Source organism: Gallinula chloropus (genome assembly GCF_964237585.1).
Source record: "Gallinula chloropus genome assembly, chromosome: 3".
Classification (NCBI taxonomy): domain Eukaryota; kingdom Metazoa; phylum Chordata; class Aves; order Gruiformes; family Rallidae; genus Gallinula; species Gallinula chloropus.
In genome coordinates, this window is record NC_140087.1 from 71,799,230 (window position 1) to 71,819,512 (window position 20,283).

Here is a 20,283-nt window from a genome sequence, read left to right on the forward strand (position 1 = left end):
AGAGGAAACTGCATTGCAATAAAAAGAATTTTAACAGTGGAATTCTTTTCGTGGAGACACTTCTGTTCCAAAGCCGGTCTTGACACCAGTTATAACCATACAAACTCCTGTACGTGCTCTCAAAGGAAGGTTAGAAAGGTAAGGCAGGCAGGGCTTTCAGCTTGATCCTTCCAACCAGAGTGCTTGAGATCCATCGCACAAAAGAACCTCCTACACCTTTTTGAAAGAGGAAATCCGCTAAGCCCCAGTTGGTGTAGTATTAATGCAGCGGTTTACATCTGCGGGGGGGGGGGGGGGGGGGGGGACGACAGGAAGGGGGTGGGGAGGAATATTGGGTTAAACTTCAAACAGCCGTTTTGCTACTGTCACTTTCTCGGCTCGTTTTCACGCTTGCCTGCCTGTGAATGCCGGCGTATAGCAGAGACTGCTTCGTGACATCTTACAGATCCCCGGCTGCCCTCCAGGCTGTGGAGCAGTGCTTTTTGGTATTTAGACAGAGGTGCCTTTCCTTAGAAGTGAAAATGGCCCCAGCCAGAGGAAACACTAACAAGAAGCAGTTTCTCTTTTGTTCCAACCCTATAAATAAGCACCATATAAACAAAGGAGGAACCGGACAAATTCTTGGAAGAAAAATTCCCCCTCAGGGTAACGGCACGCAGGAAATCCCTGAGCTACAAATCTCAGGAGGCTGGGAAATATTTGGGAGAGCAAGCGCTGCTTGCTTGGCCTTTCTCATGTCAGCTCCTGTCAGAAAACTGCTGGGAGAGGCAGGATCAGAGTGAAACGGATCATTGACTTGACTCAGGACAACTCCCACGAGTCAGCCTTTATTTGTGTGCAATTTGCTTCTCTTTTGGAAAACCTCGGATGGAGCAGGGCAGCAGTAGGGTTGATGAAACGGGTGAAAGCAGCTCCACGCTTTGCTGCCAGTCGCTTGCAAACTGGGCAAAACTCCTGGCAGGCATGATGGGCGGGGTGGGGAGCAGCCACCTCTGCATCCTGGCCAGATCGTGGCTGATGGGGTCTTTGGGGTCTCCTGGGTCCGCTGTGAAATAAAATGCCCTGTTCTGCCTCTAAACCACCCGAGTCAGGTTCAAGAACTTTGTAAGAAGTAAATGGTGAAGACTGCTGTCCAGAACATCTCTGTCTGACTGTGCATGCAGCACCATCTAGTGCTTTACTGAGATTTTTCTAATTTTTTTCTTTTCCTCCCCCAAATCTGTAGCGATGCATTCAGAGCACACCCTTTCATCTTCACCCAGCCCTCCCCGCACAGTGCTTGGGCGGCAGGAAGGCACGCTGCGAAGGCAAAGCGTTGTGGGTGTTCACAGCAGACAGGGGACTGTCCCGGATGGAAAGTACACGACCAGCGAGGTGCGGTAACATCTCGGGCCATAGGGACTTGCTGAGGTGCCAGGGTGCAACTCCGACTGATGCCTGCAAGGTGTCCCAAGCCTAGCTGGGACGGAACATCCTGCTGCAGCTGAACCCTGATTCCAGAGCTGCAATAGAAGTAATGAAAAATACCTGCCAAGGGTTCGGGATACCTTCAGCGCTCTGCCCTTCTCCAGTGAAGCTACAGGACAAATGCCCTCTGCTGATACCAGGGGATTACCTCCTCCAAAAGAGTAAAGCCCGAGGTTTGACTAACCAAAGAGCTCTGACTTGCTTTCTTCGGTGCCCGTGCTGTTATCCCTGCAGCCTGGAGGTGACTCCCGCCTGGGAGCGAAATCACCTGGCCAGCGTTTAGCTGGCGGACAGCTGCTCAGCACTGGTTCTCCCGAGACCTGGGGACCCTGCCCCGGCGGCAGTCCCCGCGTACGCGTCACGGCACCGGCGCGCCCAGGCTCAAACCGCCGCGCGTCCCGTCACCTCCCCGGGGCTCCCCAGCAGGACCCGGGCAGGATGTTTCCTCCACGCAGGCTCACCCGCATCTCCCCCAGCGTGCCGGGGAGAAGCCTGGGCGCACCAGGGCTCCTTAGAGGGGCGATTGAGGCTGGGAGAAAGCGGCCGGTCAAGTCAGCCTGGCCGAGCCCGGGGCGGTTTTGCTCCGGGGGTTTAATTATTCAATGTAATTCAAGGCCCTTTTCTCGGCTCCCGGAGCTCGCGGCCGTCCCTGCAGCTGTACAAGGCAAAGCGCCAGGCCGGGAGCGCTGCGGCCGAGGGGACGGGTGCTGGGGCAGAGGGAGAGGCAGCGGGAGAAGCCGGTCGCCGTTCTGCGCCCCGGTCTTGCCGCGGCGTTGGCTCCTCGCGGGGCGTTCAGGGGCGGGGACATCCTTTCCCCCGCGCAGGCCGGGGGACCGGCCGCCCCCTCCCCGCGCGGCCACCCCGGGCGGCCCTGGCCGCGGGAACGGGAGATGGGGGGAGCTCGGCGGGGCTGGGGAGGCCGAGCGCTGGCGTTTCCCCCACCGCGCCCGCGCAGCCCCGGCGGCGACGCGACCCCCGCCGCGCCGCACAGCCCCGGCGACACGTGACCCACCGCCCCCCACCCCCATTGATACACTGTAGCAAACCGGATCGTTCCGGGCGTCGCCAGACGCGGTAAATCGATGCCCGAGAGGCCGATCTGGCCGGCCGCTTAGGCGGGGATGTGCGCTCGGCGCTCGGCTAGCTGTTCCGCGGGCGGAGGGGGGGGGGCGGGCGGGGGAAGCGCGGCGGGTGCGCGGCGCGGCGTGTCGTGTCTCCGCGGCGGCGGCAGCGGCGACAGCGATGGCGGAGCCGGCGGAGAAACTGTACCGGGCGGAGTACGCCAAGAGCGGCCGCGCCTCCTGCAAGAAATGTGGCGAGAGCATCGCGAAGGACTCGCTGCGCCTGGCCCTCATGGTGCAGGTACCGCGTGGCGGGGCCCGGGCCGGCGCGGGGGCGTGCTGACCGCTCCGTTCCGCACCGGCGGGGGGCTCGGCCGGTGACGGGGCCCGACCGGGCTACGATTCGCTTCGCCTTCCTGAGCCCGCCGGAGCTGCTCGACCGAGCCTCTTCCTCCCCCGCCGCGCAGGCGAGCGCAGCCTATTTTTAGCAGCGCCGCCTTCGCTCGCTGCGGCCCCCGCAGCAGCGCCGGGCCCCGGCCCGCCCCCGGGCTGGCGGGCGCGGGGGAGCTGCTCCCCGTGGGGTCGGTGCGGCTGTGGACAGCCGGGGCTGGGAAGCCGCGTGGAGGCGAAGCCGTGCCAAAGTTCACCGTTAAGCGCCTTAGCGGAGGGTAGCGGAGGATGGCGGGGTCGGCCCGGGGGCGCGCACAGAGGCTCTTTGTTGTCGTCTGGCAAGCACGGGGCGGGGGGGGACGGGAGGAGGCGAGCGCGGCGGCTCGGCTCTTGTGTGCCCGGGGAGGCGCCTGCCCCTCGGGGCGTTCTGGGGGAGTCTCCGTTTCGCGCGGGCTTTGCCGGCGGCACAGGAAAGCCCAGCCCCGAAACGCGTTCGAGATCCCGAGCGCTCCAGTGCTTTCCCCTCCGTTTCCCCTTGGAGCGGGAAGAGCCGTCTGCTTAGCGGTCAGGCTTGTGCTGCCAGCGGTGGCCATCACAGCCGCGCAGCGACCAGCCAGCTGAACGCCGAGGCATGCCTCGCTGCCCCCTGGCCCCCGGTCGCCTGCCTCTTGGAGAAGAGGCTTGCTCCGCCTCCTTTCGAAACGAAGGGGAAGGCCCCGGCGGCTGCTGGAGGCGCTGGGATGTGTGCGCGGACCGTGGCCGATCCGGACGGCCTGCAGTCGCACCCGGGGTTGAGGGGTGGGGGTGATGGGGGGATTCGGCCCCTCTCCCGGGGGGTGTGGGAAGAGCTGCCATCCCCGGCTGCGAGCCTCGGCCCGCCTCTGGCGCAGGAGTCGGCGACAAGGCCCCTCCGGCGCGGCGGCGGCCGGGCCGCGGGCTGAATCTGATGCGCGCCTGGCGAGAGATAAGCGGGGGCGCCTGTCTCTATGGAAGGCTTGCGAGGACGAGGGGTGCCAGCGCTGGAGCCGAGCCCTGTGGATGGGTGCCGCGGGTCCCAGCTCCCGGAGGGCGTACCGCGCTCTGCGGCCGGGAGTCGCTTGTGCCCCCCTGGGAGAGCCCGCGATCAGAGATGGGCGAGGAAGGGCCCCGTCGCCCCCTTGCCCCGGCGGTGGGGGCTCGGCCCCCGGGGCAGTGCTGGCAGGTCCGCCCAGGTTGGAGGCGGGAGCTGGTTCCCCGGAGGGGAAATACCTGCCTCTGCTTTTGTTCCCCGGAGGCTCCGTCCCCTGGGGAGGACGTTTCGCCGCGCCGTGCCAGCTGCAGCGTTTGCTCCACGTGTTCCGGCTGCCTTTTGTTTCCCCGGCTGCCCCCCTCGCTCGCAGGAGGGGTCTGCTCCGGCTCCGGCTGCTGTGTCTGCCCACCCCCTCAGGCTTGTTCTCCCTTACCCCCTTCCCCGGGGGTCTGGGCTCATGCGAGGCGGTTGGTTTTCCTCGGCACCGGGGCCTGTGGGACCACAACGTGCCTTCAGGGGGTGGGTTTGGGTTTGGTTTTGTAGGGTTAGACTTATAGAGAGATCTCCTGAGGGCAGGTAGAAGAGGACAGCTGGGACCATGGCATCCCTCAAAACGCTGCTGCCATCTCCCCGGAAATTCAGGGCTTACACCAGACCCTTGTAGTGTTTGGGTCTGTTTTTTGTTTGTTTCTTTCTTTCTTCCCACATGACCTCTTGAATTTGCTTAGTCCATTCTGCAAAGGGCTCCCACTGCCAGTTTTTGTGCTAGCAGAGCAGTTTCTGTTCCTGCTGCTGAGCACCCCCCCCCCCCAAAAGGGCCCAGATGTCACCAGGGAACCCCTGCCCTTGTTTCTCTTTGGGGAAATCCCCCACGGTGCAGCCTCTGTGCTGTTGCTTTCAGTGCACCGAGGTCTTTTGCAGACTGTGCAGCAGAAATGAATGGGAGGCCTGGACCATGCCAGTAGCTGGGTGCCATTTCTGCTAACCCCCCCTTTTGGTTTGGTTTGTCAAGTGAAGAGCTCCGTATGATGGTGGGATGCTCAGTGTTTGGCATGGGGCAGGCGCCCAGACCCTGCATGGCCTCAACTTTTGGTTCCAACTGGAACTGAGTGGTTTGTGTTATCTGCATGTGCAATGTGAAAGTGAATCAGTCTCTTCTTTTTCCATCATTTGTTTAGGAAACTATGGCCTAGAGATAGGTGAGCCAGGAGAAGTTGTGTAAACAAAGTCTAGATTGCCTGGAGGTCCCACTTCCCACATGGAGTATTGTGCTCAGCTCCATGTGATGGAGGAGACCTACTTGCTCCTTGCATGGGTGTTCTAAGGACTGAGCTGGCTCTGCCCCCTTCCGCATGCCCCCAGTGCCTTTTGCCCTTAAAGCCACTGTCTTAGGGACAGAGCTGTGAGGAGACCTCCAGGAAAAGTCCAAGCATGAGCCAAGAGCTCAGGGCTGACCACTTTTCAGTGCTGGTAGTGTGTGTGTGTGACTTCCAGACAAGTTGAGAGCAGCCCCTGGGTGACAGCTGTGTGGCTGCGGTGCGGCGAGGGTCATTGGGTGATCTGGTTGGCTTAGTGGTAAAGAGTGGTAAACAGTTGTGGTTGATGGTTAGCTGTTGGCTCCAAGCTTTCCAAGTCCCACACTGTATTCCTCAAAGCCCTTTTCTCCTCCTTCCTGCTCGTGCACAAAGCTCTCTGTTGTTGTTTTCAGTTGGAGACTTACCTCCCATTGGTGATAGGTAGAACGCTTTCCTGGATTAATTATTATTATTGATGATACAGAATTAACATAGGACACTGAGCATTATCAGTATGGCAGCTGTTTGTGTGCGTTACTTGGAGCCAAAACACTATATGGTTATTTTATCTGATGGTAACTGGAGTGATGCCAGGTTGGCATTTAACATGCCTGAGTCATAAAGAAGCAGAGCACTCCCACGATGAGGTTGGTGTGAAGCGGGGCATGGGGAGGACTTGGGTGATGCTTCTGTCCTGGTGCAGAACTTCACTGGGCTCTGGTGTTTCCCTTAAATTTTGCCTCTGCCTCCTGCAGCCCCATCAAGAATTTCTTCAGGCTGTGGGATCTTGGAGCTGTTCCTGTGCCTTGTGCTGGGTGATGGGCTCTCCAGGGCACGGGCAGTTTTCTTGAGCTAACCACCACCTCTTATTTTGCTTTCCTCATAATCTGTGGATGGTCTGATTCTTGTAGAGATGAAACCTTTCCTTGTCTGCTCAGGGTTGATACAGTTGCGCTGAGACTATGACCTTTTTAGTTTGAGTAGGGCAGATGGGCTGAGCATCAATAGGGTGATAAGCTGGTTAAGCTAGGTTAACGCTCCTCCCATGTCTGGCCCCTTCAGGACCTCTGTCCCCCAGTTTCTCTGTTACATTATATTTTCATCTTAGACTTTGTCATAAATAGTGTCCATCTCTTAAATTAAAAAAACACAAACAAACAAAACCCCCACAACCCTTGTGTTTTCTCAGATTCTCCTTTTTATCTCCTTTTTTTGTCTTGATTCTGTCCAAGTTGCTGCTTCATGGCCTAATGTCCTCTCTTCCTAGTCGCCTATGTTTGATGGCAAAGTCCCTCACTGGCACCACTACAGCTGCTTCTGGAAGCGCGCTCGAATCGTGTCCCACGCGGACATCGATGGCTTCACTGAGCTCCGCTGGGAAGATCAGGAGAAAATCAAGAAAGCCATTGAAACTGGAGGCCCTGGAGGAGGTAAGCAGAGGTCTCCTGGTGTCTGGGGGTTCTGCTGAAACTGGCGCTCTCTTCTCGAGCTGTTGTTGCTGTGATTATTTGATTGCTGTGTCTCTTCAGCACATGACGCCAGAAGAATTGCGCTGTCCCTGGAAGTTGTATGATCCAGTGTGTTAAATCAATGAGCGAAAAAGCCAAGTCAGTTGGCAGGTGTATTGCCAAATACTCCTTATTACTGTGCCTGGTACATCTTGTTTTCAGCTCTTCAGTATTAACAAATGCTGTTGCAGTGTGTTGTTTTAATGGTACGCTGCAGTGAAGGTACCATTATGGTGGTTCTTGGAAATTTCTGGACACCTAATCTAGTGAGCCAGGGGAGCGAGTGAGAAGAGTCTCAAGCACAGACCAAAGTCGTCCTGTCGCTCTGTGAGTCAAGGCTGCTGGGCAGTTTTATATTGATATTTACCTGCTGTAGTAATACATAATGTATTAATTAAAAAAATCAAGAGAAACTGGCACTTTGGGAAGAGGAGTTCTGCTTCAAAGCAGAGCTGTTTGTGCCTCCTGTTGCAATCGGTTCATCAGTAAGATCTCATTTTTACACTGCTTTCAGAAAACAAGTAAAAAGAGTCAGTTTTGTGCACTAAACAAGCAAGCCTGTCCAATTGCTACTTGGCTGCTTAAAGAATTCTTCCTATTTTAAAAGCGCTTTTGAGCATGGACTGCTTATCTTGCTCTGTGTTATGATTCTTGGCAGATAGGTTGCTGGAATGGAGAGGTTTATTAATCCAAACTGCTAACAACTTGAGGCAGAGAATGAGAAAACAAAAGAATGCCTTTTAAGACCAAACTTTGTGTTTGCTTTGTTCTCCAGGAAAAGGAGGGGAACAGGAAGGAGGTGGCAAGGCTGAGAAGAGCCTAAATGACTTTGCTGCAGAATATGCCAAGTCTAACAGAAGTACTTGCAAAGGCTGTGAGCAGAAAATAGAAAAGGTAAAAGGTCTTTTTCTTAGCTCTTCATCCCTTGACTTTTCTCCCACCACTTCCAAGTCAAACAGTGACTTTAATAATCGCTTCCTGCCTGTCCTGCATATGGAAAGCACTTGCAGAGCTGCATTTCTGTGTCTGAGGAGCAGCTGCGTCCTGGAAAACTGACAGTAAAGGCATCCCTCAGGCGTTGTAGCCTGGGCTTCCAAACTGCTGATGCTTCATTTTACTTGGGTCTTAGAGCAGGCTTGTGCACTGCTCGCCAGCACTCCTGCAGCAAGAGAGCCACCACTGTACCTTTTCCTGCTTGTTGCAGAACTGCTGAGGCCTCTTCCTCCTCCTTGGCAAGAGCAGCTCTGCTGTGTGTGCTGTATCCATACATCATGAAAGCTGACACAAAGAGCAGTGCAGCTGATGAACGGTGCAGCCCTGTAGTTGGATACGTCTCGGTGCACTGCTTTTAAAGGCGTTTGGCAAAAGGATGCTGTGAGCCTCTGATAGATGTGAATAGACCTACCAGTTGGGTAAAGTGGGGCAAGGGCCAAAGACCAATGCTGGTACACACGTACCTGCAGGATCACTTGTGACTGCTGTGTAGACATTTCCTTGTTAGACCATGAAGTATTGTGGTTTGAAAGTACATAAATCAGATACTTGTTGGGTATCTGAAAAGTAATTTGATGTAAGATGGGGTGAGATCCCATTAGCACTGATGCTTAGGTGGTAAGGACATAAAGCTCATCTTTAGAGTTGCTTGCATGGGGTTTGGTCGTGTGAGTTGGGACTCCATTGGGAGTTGGCATAAAGACTACAGGATTACCCATTTCAAGTGTTCGGGGCTTTTTTTAAGAGAAAGCTACCTAAAAAGCAAGGGTTTCTTCCAACCTAGAAAGAGTATTGAAGGGAGCAGAGGAACTGCAGCGACAGGGCTTGAACAAGGGTTCCGTGGGCTTTGATAGAGGAACTGTTGCTATTTTACAGGTGTTTAGGAAGCATCATGTTGGTAACAGCTTTCCAGAACAGCCTGATGATTGCTCTTGTGTTACTTAAATCTGCCTCAGGGCCAGATCCGGATTTCCAAGAAGATGGTGCATCCTGAAAAGCCTCAGCTGGGAATGATAGATAACTGGTACCACCCGGACTGCTTTGTGAGCCGCCGAGCAGAGCTGGGCTTCCTCCCAGCCTACGGGGCCACCCAGCTCCTGGGCTTCAGCATCCTGAAAGCTGAAGATAAAGAAACCCTGAAGAAGCAGCTCCCGGCTACCAAGAGTGAAGGGTATGTAGGGAACATAACAAACTGCCCTGTCTAGAGGAGTCATTGCTTGCCTTCAAATGCATCCGTGATAAATGGTTTGTGACATTGTTGTCTCTCTTAAAAGAATATTGGTTGCAGGAGGATTTGGTCCCTCCTATGACCTTAGGCAGATGACAACTGTGACATGTTCCCCGACCCTGGGAGCGTGTAGTGCACTTGCCCCCCATGACTGCCTTGAGAAATGCAGAGACCAGCAGCTGTGACTTGGAGGGCTGATGTGGGGCTTCCAGCCATAAAATAGTGCATGCTTAATATAAATGGATACGGGGCTCTGTGCCTCATTGTGCAATGCTGTTATCAGCGAGGGCTTCTCTGCTCTAGCCACTTGTTATAGAATTGACTTGACATCTCTTATCTATGAGCTGCTGATCTCTGACAGGCACTGAGTCTCATAACAGAGTTGACTCTGTAGAGCTTACACTTGGGCGCTTTTGTTTGCTAAATCTTTTATGGTACACCTGAAATTTCATTTGCCTTGCATTGAAATTTTTAGTGGAGGCGCTTGATGGAACTCGCACTGACAGAGAAGTGCTTTCTGGTGACTTGCTAGCTTTTTTAAATGAAGGCTTCTGTTACTTGGTTTTGAAGTGACTTTGCCTAGGGTCATGCTTCATGACAAGCCAGTGTTGTGTTGTCCCCATGGAGGAAGGAATGTAACGTGGCTTTGTGTCTTACAAATATGAGAGATCTTGTCATTGTAAACCATTGGGTTTCTTAGTGTACCTTCTACACTGAATTCAGGTTTGTGTTTTGAAATGATTTGCCATGAAACTATCCAGTGAGACTGATGCTGGGTTCTGAGAAGCTGCAGCAGCATCAAATCTCTGCAGTCTTTGTCAATATTGGTCCTGCAGATAGGTGGTGGGTGGGCATGGCATACTGTTCATAGCCAGGCATATCTTCCTCGGCCATAGGTAACAGAGCAGACCATGCATACCCTGATCTAGGTGTTAAGAGGCTGCCACTCAACTTCCATGTTTTATTGTTGGCTGGCAAGCAGCTGCCCTGGAAGCATTCATCCATGGTGCAGATGCTGTGGGGAGCAGCAGCAGTGCCACAAGAGCAGGTGATTCTGCTGGAGACCCACCAGGTTCTGCAGTCTCCACTTCACTCAGCTGAGATGAGGTGTTGGCATCTCCCTGGCAGCCTGCCATCTTTCCAGGCAGGCATTTTACCTCTGCACATGTTGCATGATGTATTTTAATAATGCACTTGCAGCATTTCAAGCAGTCCTTTGCTTTCTGTGCCAAGGTGCACGTTCTGCTTTGTCCTAGAACAGTGTGTGAGTTTAATAGGGTTATTCCTAGTTTCCTCCCATGTCTTCAGCAAAGCTCTAGAGATTTGACTGTGTTTCTCATGCCTGCCCTGACTGTGTTTCTGGGCCACTTCGGCGATGATGTGCAAAATGTGAAAGCTTTGGAAAGACAGGCCTCAGAGCAGTTTGCCAAGTCACTGTGTAAGTAAAAGCCCAGACTTGCAGTGGAAATAAGCTTAGACTGGTCATGCAGTGTAATGTGAACCAGAAGCTCACACCAGAAAAGCAGCAGGATGTCTCATCTTTCCTGCTTTCTAGGCACCCCATGAACAAGCCCCTCAACCATGAAGATGCTGGCTGGCTGTTACGCTCCACTACCTTTCCTCTGCTGTTTGGGCCGTGGGCTTTAGCCAAGGATGTAAAGGGTCAACTGGAAAAATAGTTTGACAAACAAACCGAATGAGTGAGAATGTAAATAAAGAGGAATGGAGGGGGGTTGTCTGCTCCCTACCTGGTGATTTTCTGCCAAGAAAGTGGAAAAAGTTCTGGAGAAGCCAAAAGAAAAATGCCCCGGAAGCTTGAATGAGATGCAATTACCTCTGATAACTCATCTGGTGTGTTCAATCAGATAACAGCAATTACAGCATTTACAGTGTAACAGCATCTGCTGTGGGTGAGATTGTCAAAATGTTCTCTAACGATATTTCTAATTGTGCTGCATCCAAATTACATCATGACTCTGATGTCTCTGAAATTCAGGTGTGACACACAAATTCATGTGTTGCTGCTGCATGCCTAGCCTGTGCTCTGAGGAGAGGCTCAGGCTTTGGGATTGCCCCATCAGCCCTCAGTGTGGGCAGCAGTGTGACGTGCCTACTGCGTGCAAGAGAGGCAAGGCACTGAGCACGGCTACCAAGAGTAGGTTAGAAAAGGTTTCCTGTGAGGATCCTGGCTCCTTTCCTTGGTCAGCTCTGGGTGAGACATGCCATCTTTCCCCTGGGCTGCGGGCTGTCGTGCCTGAGTGCCAACACCTTGCAAGCGTGAGGAAGGAGGATCTTGTGTCCTTGCCAGAAGCTTCTCTGTGTGAAGAGTGCTTGTGTACTGATGCAGTAGTAGCTTGCAAGCTCCCTTTAACAGTGCTTCAGTGGCATGTCTCTTGCCCTCCTCTCCCAAGCTGTCAGACTCGCTTGTATTTGCTGTCTTGCTTGTTTGGGTAGAATTGTTGCCCAGGACAGGAACAAAGTGTCATTCTGGAGATGTCATGCAGCACCAGATTAACTGCAGAGGTTGCCTGAGGCAGAGGGTAAGTACTCAGGTCAGGAACTGGCTTTCCATGATTTACAGGGAAGAGGGGAAAAGGGAAGTTCTTGTTCCTCCCTGCATCAGCTGCTTGTTTTAGTCAAGGTTGCCATGACTGCCCTTTTCTACCTTCATTTTCATTAGTAGGGTGGGGAACGTGATAAAATAGAGGGTAGATGGTGAGGAAGGGCCAGGCGAGAGTGGGACAGTTCACCTCCCTCTTCATCTTTGCAAAAGTTGGGCTAGATCTTATAGCTGTGTGTCCTCCATGAAGGTGAGAACTAATGGTTTGTGTGGGCTGGGGAAGTACCAGTCATCCTAAGCAAGCTGCTGGGCAATGCCCATTGATCCCGTCCCCAGGAGGAGAAAAGGTGTACACAGCAGCATCCAGCTGCCGTCAGTAACACACAGTGTTTGGTCCCAAGGATGGAAGATGAAATTAATGTGTGTGTCAGTGAATTTCTGTTCTAATATTTGCTGGTTTGGGAAGATTAATTTGTCTTCACTATTTCCTTTTCCAGGCTGTAACAAAGTGATGGATAGTGTTGGCTTTAAGCTTTGTGCATAGCCAGGGACAAAAGAGAAGGTGGTGGCTGACAGATTTATGCCTGTCTGCCCTACAGTTTGTTCAGGTGGCTGGAGCAGGTATGGTAATTGCTGCATCTGGGAGAGCAACCTGTTCTCCCCTTGACTGCGGGGAGAAGCTGAGTCCCTGCTGGAATTTGGGTGCTGTTCCTGGGTCATGGGGCCTCTTGCAGGGAGATCTTCCAGTGGTTGGTGTGCTGACTGTCCTCCTTTTAAACACTGAGAGACAAGTTAAGACATAGGAGTGAGTGCCTGGGACTGAGCACTGGCTTGCTGGAGGCATCCTGCTGAGGGAGAGGTGCTGCAGATGCACCGTGTTTGAGCACCCATCCTAAACACTTCCACCGTTAAGCCCTCTGGCTTGGGGAGACGCAGCAGAGCGCTTTGCACATAAGCTGATATGTGCTTCCCAGATTACGTTGTCTACCCATGACTCTGTTAAGAGAAGACATTATCCTCGTGGCAGGGGTCAGTGGATGTTCTGGCCTTGCCCCTTGCAGGGGCTGCAGCTGGGGAGGGGACTTGCTTGTCCTGGGGACTTTGGAAGGCATGGCTGTGTGTACACACTGTATCCAGTCCTGCCATGCAGGATTGCACTTGCCTGATCTTGAAAACTATGGAATTTATTTTTTTCAAAAAATGCCAGCAATTGCTGGTAGCACAGTGGGGCTGTTGTCCCCCCAAGGCAGGGTGCCTTACAGTTCAGCCACAGCTTGACTGATGATGGGACCTGGCAGGAGGATGGCTGAAAGGTGGGCTCTGCTGTAAAACCAGCCCCTTAAAGACTTGCAGAGTGGTCTGAATCACAGAATCACAGACTGGCTTCCGTTGGAAGGCACCTCAAAGCCCATCTAGTTACACACACACACCCCCTACCATGCGTAGGGACACCCTCCACTAGCTCAGGTTGCCCGAAGTCCCATCCAACCTGGCCTTGAACACTGCCAGGGAGGGGGCAACCACAGCTTCTTTGGGCAGCCCGTGCCAGGGCCTCACCACCCTCATAATGCAGAATTGTATTTAATCTAAATCTACCCTTTTTCAGTTAAAGCTACTACCCCTCATCCTAACACTGCCTGCCCTTGCAAGCAGTCCCTCTCCAGCCCTTACAAGCAGCCCCTCTCCAGCTATCTTGTAGCCCCTTTAGATGCTGAAAGGCTGCAATGATGCCTCCCTGGAGCCCTCTCTTCTCCAGGCTGAATCATTGTTTCATCAGAGATGCTAATAATTGGTCAGTGATGGTCACGGCAAATAAAACGGACACTTAGCCTGATTTTAGGGCCAGGACAGTTACTAGAAGGTAGTTTTATTTCACCATGAGTCTTTGGGAGAAGAGTGCTTTTTAACATCCTCTTATAGCTTTACAGCTAATAAGTGGTCATGCACAGTTAGTCTTAATGGTAGCAAAGTATTGTAAAGTGAGGTGTTTCAAATCCTAAGTAGGAGAGCAGGCGGAAATGTCAACTCTATGGGATAACCACCCACCACTGCTTATGAAGTTAACACAGATGCTTCCTAAAAAGAAACCTGGCTAATGCTTCAAAATGGTAGCAGGTCTGTCAAAATGCAAGATCCAAGCTGTGCTCGTGCTCTGCTTCAAGTTGCAGGCCCATCCTGCCTCAAATGGGGCAAAACTTCCCTTTTATTTCCTCGCAAGGAGAGCACATACTGATCTGATTTATTGATATTGATGTATTTTGAAGCCAAACAGACTAAGGGGATGACATGCCTCTGGAAGATTAAATGATCTTCCTCTGAGGTCTCTTGTAAGTCTGAAGTCTGCCAAAATCTCCTGGTTTTCATTTGGCTTCCTCTTTCTTCAGTCTTTCTCAAGCAGACTCCTCTGTAATGTCTCCCTGCACAGCTCTAAGGCCCCAGCTAATAACCATAAATTTCCTCATACACAACTGCACAGTAGCACATCACCAAACTGCTGTCAGCCTGGGAGCACTTTGCAGTAGAAAATGTTCTCCTGTATGATTTCAGAGACCTGACTTCATTCCAGCCTGAAGAGAGAGAAGCTCGATGAGAAATCCTTAGCTTCCTGGTGTGTTTAGCTGCTTAAAGTTATCCTGTTGTTTGTCCTTTACTTCAATGCAGACTGCCTAGGCTGGAAAATGGACATGTCGATTCAGCTGAAGTATAACTAGTGTCTTTTAAGCAGCATTTTTGCCCCTTCTCAGATTTGGGGAAGTATGCTTATCTTCAGTGATTTCTAGGTATGCCTTGGGTGTAATTAATGCAGGTGTAGATGATGTGCCTCAAAATGTTGCAGCATTTCGTGTGCTCTTCGGTCAGACTGTACGGTTACGCTGTGGAAAAGCTCATGGTGTACCTGACCTGATTGAGGTGGCCTGCGTTGCAGAGCCAAATACACGTCTACAATCTAGTGCTGAGGAATTTGAGAAATGGGTTTGCCTGCCAAAACTGAGGCTGTTCAAGCCTCTGCAGATACTGGCAGTCAGTAACCCGAGCTCTGGTAACTGCCAGGCAGGTGTTTGAGTAACTTCCTCTCATGTGTGTGTGTTTTGTTTTGGTTTTCTCTATTAGAAAGAGAAAAGGAGAAGAGGTAGATGGAACTGTGACTGCGAAAAAGAAACAGAAAAAAGAAAAAGAGAAAGAATCAAAGCAGGAAAAACAGCTGAAGGTGAGTTTTAGCTGATTCCATCCTAGAAACTGCTGGCTTAGGAGAGTACAGCGTCAGACACTAACTGAAGAGCACCTGGAGAGGAGCTGTGCCTTGTGTCCAGGCAAAGTAGAGTTGCAGCACAGCCAGTCCTCGCATCCTGGCGCAGGAGATGGCCCATCACTAAGGCTTTGCTAAAAGCAATCTGCCCTGCCACATTCTCCTGAAAGATAGGAAGGATGTTCTTAGGAGTTATACTTACTGGATTTGGATAGGTTAAATGCCACCTCTGTCATGGAAGTTCGTCCTGTGGTCCTTCCTGCATCACCTGGTCGTGGCAGCTGAAGCCCTGAGTCTGAACGTTGTTGCAGAAGAGCTTTGAAATCAATAAATAGCTCATTGTAAAAATTACACAGAGGTAATGTGCAGAGCTCAATTAATGAGGCATCATACCTTTTTCACCCTCTGGGGAGCTGTGCTCGGTTCTTGGGTACAAAGTGTGATAGATGGCAGCTCTACCTTTCTAGAATACCGTGGGAAGAACTCCCGGTAGAGCATCAGGAGTTTTTTATTTATTGAAAATTCAGCATAGGTACTTTCCAAGGAGAGAATTAACAAGCAGTTTTTGCTGCAATTGGAGTCTTAATGGAGCTGCCAAAAATTGGTATGTCTGCTTTCAAACAAAAGTTTTCTTCTGTGTTGTGTGGCAACACCCAACCAAGCTGAGACGTTATGAAGGATTTGTTGCTGCAGTGCTGATGTGTAGGACAGGTCGAGGCAATTTGTGGATTGGGATTAACTTTGGATTCACTAATAATTTTTATTTTATAACAGCATTTCATCAAGTCATTTAACAGTCAAATGGTCCTTTGAGCATAGATGCATTTTTGAGTGTAGCCAGTGAATAACGTTGAGAAATGTTTTGAGAGATTTTAGGATGCTTCCTTGCTGCCCAACCCTTCCACCTTTTTTAGGAAGCCCCAAAAGAATGTGCAGGCTTCTCCGCACTGCTGTAGGTGAACTGATTTGGTAGAAGTTCCTCTTACATGTAGGTGGTTTAAAAGAACAGTGCTGATCAGCATTTCTCATTTTTGTTCTAATGCAAGGCTCGAGTGCAGCCACGTCCCCACTGTTGTCAGTGCCAGCTAGTTAGGTGATATTTGCACAGGCTGTTGAGAGCTTGCTATGGGTAGCAGTGTGATAGAAACACGGGTTCCACTCTACCTGAGTTACCTGTCTTGTTAGTGTCACTGGTACCTGGTGTGGGATAGTGCTGTGATGGTTACTTGGTGGCCTTTCTTCCTGTCTACATGATGGAGAAGCCTTGGTTTATACAGAATCCCATTGTGAGGTCCTTCCACATGTAATCTTGAGAAGAGAGGGCATTTGCTGAAGCTGTAATGTGTTCGTGCATGCATACTGAAATCTGAAGCATGTTTTAGAATTTTGGGTAAAACTTGTGACTCTCTTGGTAAACTGTTGGTTCTTGGTGCTCAGTCTGGATTTAAGGGGCATACCATGGGCTTGTTAAAGCCTTGTCCACATATTGCAGTTTCAGGGGTGTTCTTGGAAAGCAATTTATTGCAAGAAGCTAAGATGTTGGGGTTTGTCAACAGGAGCAGACAGAGCTGATCTGGGGCATCAAGGATGAGCTGAGGAAGGTCTGCTCCACTAACGACCTGAAAGAGCTGCTGATCGCCAACAAGCAGGAAGTTCCTTCAGGGGAGAACGCTGTGAGTTGATCTGTAGTCGCTTTGCATGTGCACTGGGTCTTCGAAGAAGAACCAAACCAATATTACTGCAAGGTCTGGAATTCTGAAGCATGTTCCTAACATAACACTTCAGAAAGAAGTTCAGTGCAAAGCCCAGGCCTTTTGTCTTCAGGCTCTGATGATACTGCTGTTATGCTCGCCGGTGGAGGGCTGCGTGGTGGTGCGTGATGCTGGATTTTAACGCCTTAGTCTCAGTGATGTGCTTTGCTTCTGCTGTGTTCAGACTGGTTGATGCTTGTTTTGTTGCTGGCTCTTCAAGAGCAGGCTAGTTATGCTGCTTTCACGTTGACTCCCTCAGCTGTCACATGATGCAAAAACTGTAAATTTTTTCCTGGTATCTTTTCCAAAGCCAGTCACTTTTCAGTCTGTGTGACTTATGGAAGTCTCCTCTCTTTTGGAGCCACACATCACTTTATTTGTATTTATTCAGACTCTATGTAAGGAGTGTGGGCTGGGATGTGGGAAGTGTCTATACTCAAAGTAGTTAAGAAACACTTTCTAGGCAGGAAGCCTGGGACTTGTCTGAGCCTCCATTCCCACCTACCTACTCCTGTGCTCTGACACAGTAGCTTGTCTCTTCCTTGGCTGTTCTGGCATGGCTGCATGGTAGCTATGCCCTCCTGAAAGCTGAGTCTGAATAGGAGAGCCACACATGTGAGCAGGGAACTGCTGTGTCATGTCTTTAAGGCATCCTGCATCAGTGAGTGCCGGTAAGAGTCTTATGTGCAGCATGTGTATGACGAGCTCTGGGAACTGCTGTGTTGGGGTTGCAGGAGCCTGACAGGGTTTTCCTTGCGTGGCCCAGCATAATGCAGCACACGGGCTCCCAGCTTCTCCCTGCCATGACCTGTGTTGTATTCTTTGTTGCTTTAGATTTTGGACCGAGTGGCGGATGGGATGGCATTTGGAGCTCTGCTTCCCTGTGAGGAGTGCAAGGGGCAGTTTGTGTTCAAGAGCGATGCGTATTACTGCTCAGGAGACATCACTGCCTGGACTAAGTGTGTTGCTAAAACTCAGACTCCCAACAGGAAGGACTGGGTAATCCCAAAGGTGGGTGTTCACTGCAAATTTTATGATCTGAAGCATGTTTCTTAACTGATGTTACCTCTTGAAGGGAGACTGAGCAAGCAGCAGTTTGTGTTGGGTGCCAGAGAGCAGAGCATGCTGCAGTACTGAGCAGCTGTGGTGTGAGGAGGTCTGTCACAGCTCTGTCCTTCCAGGGGCAGGCTGCTAACACATAACAAAATCATACTTTTTTCCCAGTAATGCTTAGTTGAAAGAGATGTTGCTGGTTTGATTTTAAACCCTCTTCTAGCTTTGTTTTCCCAGTCAGTAAGGTGGGTATTTGCCTACCTTAATATGAATGTCTGGGAAATCATTTCCACGATCTGCAGCAAATGCCAACATCTGGTCAGCCTTTACCTTTTCTAATGGTATTTCTTGTTTTTAAACTCTGCTTATGCTTCCATCCCACAGGAGTTTCGGGAAATTCCTTACCTAAAGAAATTTAAGTGTAAGAAGCAGGACAGGGTGTTCCCTCCAGATGCTGCACCTGCAAACTCTGTGCCTCCTCACTCTGCCTCTGTTCCTTTGACAGAGACTGTGTCAGCACCCAGAGGTAGGCAGTGGGCTGGGCATGGGTTGGTGGGGTTCAGGGTGGTATGTAATGCTATTCCCCATCGAGACAAACCCATCAGCCCGAACGGGCATGCTGTTCTCCTGGCCCCAAGCAGGAGGAGCTCTCCTGGTGTAAAAAAACAAAACAACAAAACCCCAAAACAACAGAACATAGTAGCATCTCATGTGCTCCATCTTCCTAGGACAAGTTGATCCTGGTGTGGTGACTAGCCTGGAAACAGGGACTCAGGATCCCAGTCACGTTCTAACAAATTGCTTGGGGGTTTTTTTGATGGTGGGGAAATTATGTGTTTGCAGTGAATTAGAACAATGTAAAAGCTGGTGTTGCAAAACGTGTCCCATGGGGGACCTCCTGTGAAATCTGAGAACCACAGAATGGGTTGTGTGGGAAGAGACCTCAAAGCCCATCTAGTTCCACACCGCCCACTCCTCCTGCCATGGGCAGGGACATCTTTCACTAGACCAGGTTACCTAAAGCCTCATCCAACATGAGCTTGAATGCTGCCAGGGAGGGGGCAGCCACAGCTTCTCTGGGCAACCTGTGCCACGGCCTCACCACTCTTGCAGTGGAGAATTTCTTCTTTGTAATCTAAACCTCCCTTCCTTCAGCTGAAGGCCATTACCCCTTGTCCTGTCCAGCTTTTCTGTAGTCCTGTTCAGTCAGGTACTAGAAGGCCGCTATAAGGTTTCCCTGGAGCCTTCTCTTTCCAGGCTGAACAATCCCAACTCTCTCAGCCTGTCCTCACAGGAGAGGTGCTCCAGCCCCATGATCAGCTTCATGGCCTCCTCTGGACTCACTCCAACAGGTCCATGTCTTTATTGTCCTGGGGCCCTCAGAGCTGGATGCAGCACTCCAGGTGGGATCTCACCACAGCAGAGCAGAGGGGCAGAATCATGTCTTTGCAGCCCAGTATACAGTTGGCTTTCTGGGCTGCAGGAGCACATTGCTGGCTCATGTTGAGCTTTACATCATTCAACACCCTGAGTCCCCCTCTTCAGGACTGCTCTCAATCCATTCTCTACCCAGCCCTAGCCCATGCCTTCTTGCTTGGTTTCTTGGGGAGCATCCAGGGACCCCCATAATGTCAGATACACCACACTGTTAAGCTTTAAGGGAAGAGGGGTTTTTTGTTTGTTTTGGGGGTTTTTTTGTTTTTTTTTTTTAAATTCTCCACTGGGGCTTGGCTTTAGCAATCACTGATTCCCTTATGCAAAATAGATGTGCTGTCTCCAGCCCACAAACTGGCAAAAGGTTGGACTCCTGGAGTTGCCTGCAGGCTGTTGGAATGAATTGAATGCTTCCATGATACACCCGGTCTGCTAAGAGCTCTGCTGACTTCTTTCTTTTTCAGCTGCCTTAGCCCTGACCAAAGTTTTGGGAGCAGGGGTTTTCTGTTGCGTGGCAAAAAGGGCAGTAATAATTCTGCACAGCTGATTTTAGCCAGATTGTATTATTTTAGCAATGAAGACCCTGGTCTTGGTTCTGATTGGCAAGCTGGTTCCAGCTCCAGTGTGCCTGGAAAGTAAACTCAAAGCATTGATCAGAATTAAAGCCAGGTTTCTTTGCTAGCAACATAACTAGTTTGAGCTGGGAGGGGAAGAGGAAACAAACTCTGTCAACCAGGGTTAATAGCATTTCTCTGTAGCAGTGTTGATACGCTGTTAAAACACCTGCCATGTCCTGGACCCACCTGCATTGCAAAGTATTAATGTAATGAGCCTCAGATCATAGAATCACAGACAGGTTTGGGTTGGTAAGGACCCCAAAGCCCATCTAGTCCCACTCCCCTGACATGGGCAGGGACAGCCTCCAACAGACCAGGCTGCCCAAAGCCCCTTCCAACCTGAACTTGAATCCTTCCAGGGATGGGGCTTCCACAGCCTCTCTGGGCAACCCGTGCCAGGGCCTCCTCACCCTCACAGGGAAGAATGTTTTCCTTGTATCTAATTCAGTTAAAAGCCATTTAAAGCCTTTTAGTTCAAATCCATTACCACTTGTCCCGTTACTATGTGCTCTAGTAAACAGGTCATTACCAGTTTGCTCCTGACTTGTACAGGGTTTACATGATACAACCTTGTACTGTCTATAATATCAGGACTTGAAGGCACTGTAGTGCAAGAACACTATTGCTTGAGAAACAATTCCCTTTCTTCAGCCCCTCAAAAATGTATTTC

The 20,283-nt window shown here is 51.1% G+C and overlaps 1 protein-coding gene across 1 annotated transcript in view; it reads left to right on the top strand.

Annotated features, from left to right (window-relative positions):
• Positions 1-2,649: 2,649 nt before the first annotated feature.
• The window catches only part of PARP1 (poly(ADP-ribose) polymerase 1), a 34,447-nt gene continuing 16,813 nt past the window's right edge, over positions 2,650-20,283 (top strand). The window contains exons 1-8 of the mRNA XM_084262258.1: positions 2,650-2,829; positions 6,490-6,652; positions 7,506-7,624; positions 8,680-8,894; positions 14,623-14,719; positions 16,315-16,431; positions 17,344-17,520; positions 17,947-18,088. Coding sequence (XP_084118384.1) covers positions 2,710-2,829; positions 6,490-6,652; positions 7,506-7,624; positions 8,680-8,894; positions 14,623-14,719; positions 16,315-16,431; positions 17,344-17,520; positions 17,947-18,088 — 1,150 coding nt within the window. The 5' untranslated portion in view covers positions 2,650-2,709. The remainder of the gene's footprint in view (positions 2,830-6,489; positions 6,653-7,505; positions 7,625-8,679; positions 8,895-14,622; positions 14,720-16,314; positions 16,432-17,343; positions 17,521-17,946; positions 18,089-20,283) is intronic.